The sequence below is a fragment of the Colletotrichum orchidophilum genome, assembly GCF_001831195.1.
Source record: "Colletotrichum orchidophilum strain IMI 309357 chromosome Unknown Scaffold_120.1, whole genome shotgun sequence".
In the NCBI taxonomy this organism is placed as follows: Eukaryota; Fungi; Ascomycota; class Sordariomycetes; order Glomerellales; family Glomerellaceae; genus Colletotrichum; species Colletotrichum orchidophilum.
Genome location: NW_019173076.1, coordinates 134,980 through 142,390, shown reverse-complemented (window position 1 = coordinate 142,390; position 7,411 = coordinate 134,980). Strand labels below are relative to the sequence as shown.

The 7,411-nt window shown below is 55.4% G+C and overlaps 2 protein-coding genes across 2 annotated transcripts; one reads left to right on the top strand and one right to left on the bottom strand.

Moving 5' to 3' along the window:
• Positions 1-1,202: 1,202 nt before the first annotated feature.
• CORC01_11305 (uncharacterized protein) lies at positions 1,203-2,093 on the top strand (the record flags this gene model as incomplete). Its single annotated transcript, XM_022622931.1, has 1 exon — positions 1,203-2,093. The coding sequence occupies one exon, from the start codon at positions 1,203-1,205 to the stop codon at positions 2,091-2,093; it is 891 nt and encodes a 296-aa protein (XP_022470605.1).
• Positions 2,094-4,148: 2,055 nt separating this feature from the next.
• On the bottom strand, positions 4,149-6,895 carry CORC01_11304 (phosphatidylinositol-specific phospholipase C; the record flags this gene model as incomplete). Its single annotated transcript, XM_022622930.1, has 3 exons — positions 4,149-4,358; positions 4,673-4,744; positions 5,186-6,895. 3 exons carry the CDS (start codon positions 6,893-6,895, stop codon positions 4,149-4,151), a joined length of 1,992 nt encoding a protein of 663 aa, XP_022470604.1.
• Between the last annotated feature and the right edge of the window lie 516 nt (positions 6,896-7,411).

Below are 7,411 nucleotides of genomic sequence, written 5' to 3'. Positions count from 1 at the left end.
GCATGAGAGCTCGCTTTCTAGGCTTGCAAGCAAGAGCTGAAGCAATGGCCTGCTTGAATTGATGAAGCAAATGCTGGGGACTCATTGACTCGACGGTGAACCAGAAGCCGGGCATCTGGCCCAAACCTGGGGCGCACTGGGGCGCATTTGGGGGGCAGGGGGGGGGGGGGGGGGGGCGGGGGGGGGGCGTGGCGCCGCAGGGGGGGGGGGCGGGGGGGGGGGTGGGGGGGGGGGGGGGGGGGGGGGGGGGATGGAGGGGAGGGAATAAGAGTGAGACTAAGACGTGACTACCGAAGACCACATTACATCTTCCGGGTTAATTGTAACTAGTGTCGGGCGGGATAACTCGAGGAGAGCCTAGCTAGTGCTGGCTGGTGAGCGACTGTGCATCGGAGCCGCGCTTGAGCCTCCAAATGGCGTGCAGAGATCAATACCATTGTGAGACGGTCGCGGCCCCTGGAAGTCCCTGGTATCCCTGCCCTTCTGGCCCATCTCAGTCGTTAACCCACGCAGAGAGAGTGTGAGTTCCTCCCTCGAGCACTGTCCCGACTCTGCGTCACGTCAGCCAAAACTCTCACAGTAAGGTTTCTCGGATGATGGGAGTGAGAGATTCTTGACCGACCGAGGGAGAGCGGAGGGAAAGGGAACATGTACCTCTCAGGGAAAGCTGAGTAGGTGTGAGAGGGAAGGGGTACGTGGCCACCGACATCTCTGTTTAAAGATTCCTGTCCCAGCCCTCTTTTCTAGGGTGCTTGTGTCTTGGCTTCAATTTTTATATTTTGGGACTGACGTTGTAGGATGTTTATGGATCGTTTAATTTGTGTTGTTTGAACCGACCTTGAAGTTGACAGGTTCCAAGCCTTGGCGAGGAAAAAAGAGACTAGAGAGGGCGATTGTTGAGCCGCTGGATCGACTTACATCGGAAAATACGTTCTCCTCACGCCATCGCCTGACGTCTACCCGGTTATCCTTGGACATTGAACTTGTTCCAAGCTCGGAAATCTATCAAACCTGTCCAATCGAACCGGTGACGAGGGTATTCGCAGATGACTTTCTCTTCAAGATAGGAGGAACTCACCAACTTACAACAAAACACTGGACATCTACGACGCAACGACATGCTCGACGGCCGCACATAGCAAACATATACCACAAACTACGAAGCGATAATCATTTCCTATTTGCGACTCGACTATTTCATCATGGCTGGTGTTCAACCCGACGCCAGTATCTCCCCCGGCGTCTCGACCGAGCCACGCCTTGGACCAGTCCTCGGAGGGCAGACGGGGGCGGGAACAGGAACACAAAACACACCGAGCGGAGCGACGAGGGCACAAACAACACCGACACCCTCAATAAAGGCGACGCCATCATCATCACCGCCTGCCAGATCACCATCTTCATCAGCCCCAATAAGGCAAAACACACCCACGCCTTCGCAGACGCCCTCACAAACACCAACACCAACACCATCACTACCACCATCACTACCACCATCACCGCCACCACCACCACCCCCTTCAAGCTCCCCTCGCCCCCTCACCACATTCATCACCGTATCATACACCACAAACGCAACATCAACACCCACACCATCACTATCAGACCCGCCACCAATCCCCTCACCGACATCAGTGCCGGCCGTGATACCAATCTCCGCGCCGGGCGAGCAGACGCCCTCGCCAACACCATCCTTCATCCCGCCGCCGCCGCCCCCAGTGATACCAGAAACCACCCCCCTCCTCCTCAACCCCACACCGACACCGACACCGACACCGAGCTCGGGCGGTCACCGCAGCAGCGGCGGCATCGCCTCGCCGAGCCAGGCAGAGACCTCGAGCGGCAGCAACGTGCATCTGATGCCGGCGCTGCCCATCGCGCTGGGCTCCGTCGGCGGCGTGCTCATCATCGGGCTCATCCTCGGTATCCTCTACCGCAAGGGCAGGTGGCCGTTCCGCAAGAGGCAAAACTTTGCGCAGATTGACGAGCTCGAGGTGGAGAGGCAGCAGGAGCTCGAGAGGCAGAATAAAATGAAGTGGGAACCGAGGGTCACGAGGACGTATAGGACGCAGGATGCGGGCGTCAACTTTTGATGATGATAATAACGAAGCGTACAAAATTTACATTCTAGCAGCAGCAGGATGAATTGGAATGGGCAGACGGATCAATGTCTGCATTCACTTCCCACTTATTATCTCGTCATGTTGTTTGATGTGATGTTGACTATAATTACCATTTGCTAAACCAAACAGCACCCGACAAATTGTGCATAGCAAAATGCGGAATGAACTGTTGTCTTTCAGATAACTACGCAATCTAGAACTGTTGTCCATGTCAGAAGACTGGGAATATCATCACCATTCTTTGTCGTGGATTCGAAAACCTTGCATCACTCTTTAGAGGATCTTGGCTGTGGATTTGCTCGAGAATCGAATACTCAGCGATTTCGCCGACTCGGCGCCGTCCTACGACAGGGCACGAACCAGTTGCGTAGAAACGGGAGTTTGGGGCGTTCGGGGTAAGAAAAAACCGCCGAGGCGTCTGACGAATCGTCCCAACGTTTTTCAAACTGCTCGCAAAGCGGCCGTTCCTCCAGTCTCTCCCTCCCCTCTTCTTTTCCGGTAACATGGGCGAGGCCCTCGTTGGCTCTTGCGTTACTTCAAGTCCCCCCCTCCCCCCAAACCAAAGGGTCTCTTTTCCTCATCTGGTAGGGCTTTTTCCCCGGGCACTGTCCCAAAAGGCTGGGCCCGTGAGGTCGGATTCTGAACGGCGATAGACTTTTGAGGGCCGCGTGCCGGTTCCCGCCGGTACGGGGGGTTTATGACTAGGAGGCCATTCGGGAGGTGTAGAACCAGGCCACGGCGGCGGAAGCAGAGGGCGGAAAGGAGATACACTCGGATGCAACGCGTGTCCTGAGATCCTGAGATCCTGAGATCCGAAAGATTTATAATATCGTCAACTTTGACCAATTGTACACAGCCGTACTTGTTAAGCTGATAAATGTGTACGAGACGGACTTTTGAGAATGGGGAGGCGAATGTTGGTGAACGTCAGCCAGTTTTATCTAGATTTTCGGATGGCCGAGGAAAGAGTTACGAGAGCGATGAACCTGGAACGGCAATTTCGCAGCCAGCAACCAGGTTGCCAGCACAGGGGTATACCCAAGAGAGCCCTCATCCTCCTCATGTTGATCAACTTTTTGTCACCCGGATACTTCCACTTGCCTCGGGCTGTCTCCCCTACCCGACGGGGAGGGATGGCGGGGCGGGCGGCGGGTAAACTCACTCGTGACAGGAGCCGAGTGAAGCTTCCCGCGTGTTGTCTTTGTCGCGAATGTCTATTCAGTGGGGTTCTTTGAGGATCATGGTCGTGCGTGGTGAGGAAGGACGATGCTTATTGGTAGTTTCCACGTTAGGGGAGCTGTCGTGTGTATAATAGCAATCGTCGAGTGTCACGTTCGCCTGACTCTGGAACATTGTCGTCCTTTTTTCTGCAAGGCTCCTTATTTATGCTAGGTTCTGAGAGTGTTCGTGCTGAATTTCTGTGCGTGGAATCGTGTACTGAAAGCAAGTATGATAGGTGATGTCCCTCTCCAGAATGATAGCCGGAAGTAGGTGCTCACAACATGTGAAGTAAACTCCATCCAATCCTGCTAGATAGTTCAGCTGCCCATTATACCACTGTCCAGGTACAGATAAAGGCTACTATCACGGGCGGAATATATCCGTCACGTTAACCGGGCTGGAGCCCCAAGCAACCACTCCACCGAGAGTCATGATCTCACCAACAACCGCAACAGCAGCAGAATTATGCCGCGGATGACTCATCGGTCACAAAGTCATCAAAGTCCCCGTGTCCGAAACAAAAACCTCCGTCTGCTCAAACAACCCCGACAACCCCGACTCCGCCGCCAGGTTTCCCTCCTCTCCGGACGTGTAGCTATGCCCGTCGAGAGCCGTCGCCCCGTGACCCGCTCAGCCCGTCAACATTGTGGCCATCATCGTCCAGCCGGTCTCGAGGTCTGTTAGATCAATTACGTGGACTGAGTTACTGACGAGAAGGCGCCCGGTGTGCCTCCAGCCGACGACGTAGAACTTGTTTCCCATCACGGCGCCGCCGGCGTGGTCTCGCGGCTAAGGGAGCGGATTCTAGGTGTCTGTCGCCGTGTCGTATGCGGAAAAGTCGGCGATCGTGGCGATGATTCCGCTGGTGACGGTCTTCATGCCTCGCAGGAAGCCCGCGAGATAGATTCTCTTTCTAGACACGCCCACGGCCGTGCTGCTGCGTTCCGTTCCCGTAGAAAAGGGAGCTATCAGCGTCCCGGGGTCCTTTGCGGGGTCGTAGACCCACGGGGATATCTCGCCAGGTGCCGTTTTTAGTCAAAGATGTCGGTGAGGCCGCCAAGGAGGCAGATCTTCCCGTCCGCCCTTGCGGCATTGGAGTGGTGTAGGGCGACAAGCATAGGTCCAGGTGTTTATGCGGACGTCGTAGAACGTCACGGTTTCGGTGTGGTTCTAGGCGGCGGCTTGTGTGGATCCTGTGATACCGCCAAGGACGACGAGGGTTGGGGTATTTATTGCGCTGTATGTTCTTGGTTTGGGAGGATCGGGATTGGGGCAAGGTCTTGCCAGGCGCCGCCGCTCCTGTTGCATGTCGCGCGGGCGCGGGCGACGCTTTGTGCTTGGGCCAAGATGATGAGGGCGCCGGCGAGAGGTCCGGCTCCGTAGGGTATCCTCAAGATGAGCTGGGTGGATTGGTGAATCAACGACTTGGCGGAGAGACGGAGAAGAAATGATTCGAAAACATTCTTTGCCCGAGGATGGGCATAAAAGCTGGTTGTGAGCGGATAAGATTTGGTGCAACAGAAGCACGCGAGAGCAACAAGACGAAAGTCCTTTTCGCCCCTTCAGTGAGGACTACATGTAATTAGAGGATGTCGACCAGTCCACGATGGGAAGGTCGGACTGCTGTTGAGGGTATTTCTTGCGGCTCCATGCGTGAGGATAGACAGGGGTTCTGAATAAGCATATCTTAGATTGAGAATGGGTGTCCACGAACGCAACGGGCTCAAGGGCACACTAATTCCTATAATGACCGAACAAGTACAAGAGTGGTATATTAATGAAATATGAAGAGCTACCTGAAGCTTTTAGCATGTGTGTAGCTGCTTTTACGCGTCTATTACCTCGAATTTGACGAGGATGGAGCACTTGGTTTCTCTTCCCTTGAGATCGAGCATACGAATAAAGACCCAGCCCGGAATAGTGTAGAGCAATCTCACCGCGCCGACAGCAAAGATTGGATTTTTGGCGAAGCTGTCGTCACTCTTGATGAGCATGCGCAAGAATACCATTTCGTTGTCCTGGTACTCCCACTCCAGGACCTCGTCCCACAGGGGTTCAGTCGGAGGCGGGTTCTCTCCCTTGTGCAAGAAGCCCGTTAGCTTGTGCTGTTTGTAGCCGGCCGTCTTCCTCTTCGGGGGCTTCATCTCTAAATCATGGGGATGCACGAGTGTGCAGGTGAGGTAGGGCTTGATCGTCTCGTCCTCGTCGCGATCGGACGGCACGGGGATGTCGGTGGCGCCGCCGACGTGCAGGCGGAGCTTCCGCTTGCTTCCGCTGCCGAGGTGGCCCGAGCCACCGGACCGGAGCTCGGCGGGCTTCAAAATGAAACCCTCGGAGCCACTGAAGAGAGCCTCGTTGAGTTGCATTGATGCTCCAAAAGTCTGCCAATTGAGAGCGCAGATCTGGGCGCCTATTCCCCAGAAGGGAACGGGATGGAGGTTTTTGGACGAGATGCGGGTTCCCTTGGGGAAAACACGCATGAGGTGGTGGGCATTGTGACGCGAGATTTTGTCACTGTGCGCGGGGAGGTGGGATGCGAGCCCGGACTCCGAAACATTGATGAGGTGATGATGCGGCGCATCTTGCAAAACCTCCTCGAACCACGAATTGTTGACAGGCTTGACGGACTGGGCGTAAACGCCGAGAGCTTCCAATTCAGGGATAATCAGTGAGGGGGGCGCAGCCTTCTTTTTCGCCTCGTAGTCTTTCTTGGCGTTCTTTTCCTCTTCGTCGTCGTCACTCGAGCTCGAGCTGTTGTCGGCGGCTTCTCCAGGAAAGTGGTACTCGACAATGACAACAATCTTGTTGCCAAGTTCCTCGAGGCGGACGTGGTTAGCCTGACCGTCTTGCTCGGCATGCCCCTTCTCCCTGATTGCCTGGCTGAGAAGCCGGTCTCCGAATACCTCTCTCATAATGAATGCCAGGCGCAGTTGACCTTCAGGATCACAGTGATTCTCGAGAGACAAGAGGATTGGTGCGGCCGGATGAGGGTCCTTTGCTTCGTGGTCGACGACATTGCGAATGGTCTCGCAGACGGTGCGGAAAGGGATGTTGGAGACAAGGGTGTAGCCGTGGGTGACCTTGGGTTCGTCCTTGTTGTCAGGGTTATCCCAGGCATCAATCTCGACGCATCGCGCGCCAGCACGCAGCGTCTCGTCATAGGCCTCTGCCGAAGAACTCCCGTAGAGCTGGTGGGCCAAGAGGTAGGTGTTGTGGCTGGAACTGATAAAATACTCGGGCAAGGGATGGGATCTATCGGTGAGTTCGCGGGGCACGCTGATGTGAGGCTTGTCAACGAGGGCCTGCAACGCGGCAGTGGGCTGCTCTGAATCGATATTTGCCTCCTTGGAGGAGATGACCTTCTGATCGACGAGGAAGGACTTGATGGCACGGCTCACGCGGAGACGGTGCTTGAGGTCTGAGTCGCGAGCGGCGTGGCCTCCACCGGCCAAGGTGGTATTGTCGGTCGCATCGCCAAGCTCCTCCTCGTCCTCTGGCGCCGACTTGGAGAAGGGATTGAGGTTGGCGAACTTTGAAGTGAGCGAGGCCATTGCTGGTGACGTATCTGCGGCTGTGTCACTGTATCGCCTTTTCCGGTAGGATAACTGTTCTGACTCGAGATCTCCTTTGAAAACGCGGGGTATGTGTCGATGTTAAAGGCAGAGGTGAGACGGTCGCAAACAGGAATTGCGGCAAGGTGGGCGGCTTGGGAAGGGAAAAACGACCGACGTCAATCTTGGCTGATGCAAGCTGCGGAAGGTAGCAGCAGGAGGAGCAAGCTGGTGCCTCTCTGGTGCCCCTCCTTTCCGTCAGCTCAGCTATTGCTGCTGCACCTGTTGCAACGAGCGAGTGATGGAGGGGCTACCTTACCTTATGAAGTGGGGGACGCTAAGATAAGATTGGCGGGGTGCTCCGCCAGCTTCGACAAATCAGATCTCAGTTATTTTGCCCCATCTGGCTAGAGAGCAGCTTACATAAGTCCCATCAATCTGTCTCTCCATCTCCAGCGTTCCCTTGATCTGGTGCTTTTGCGTGTTCGTCCCAGCTCTCCACACGAACACCACCAT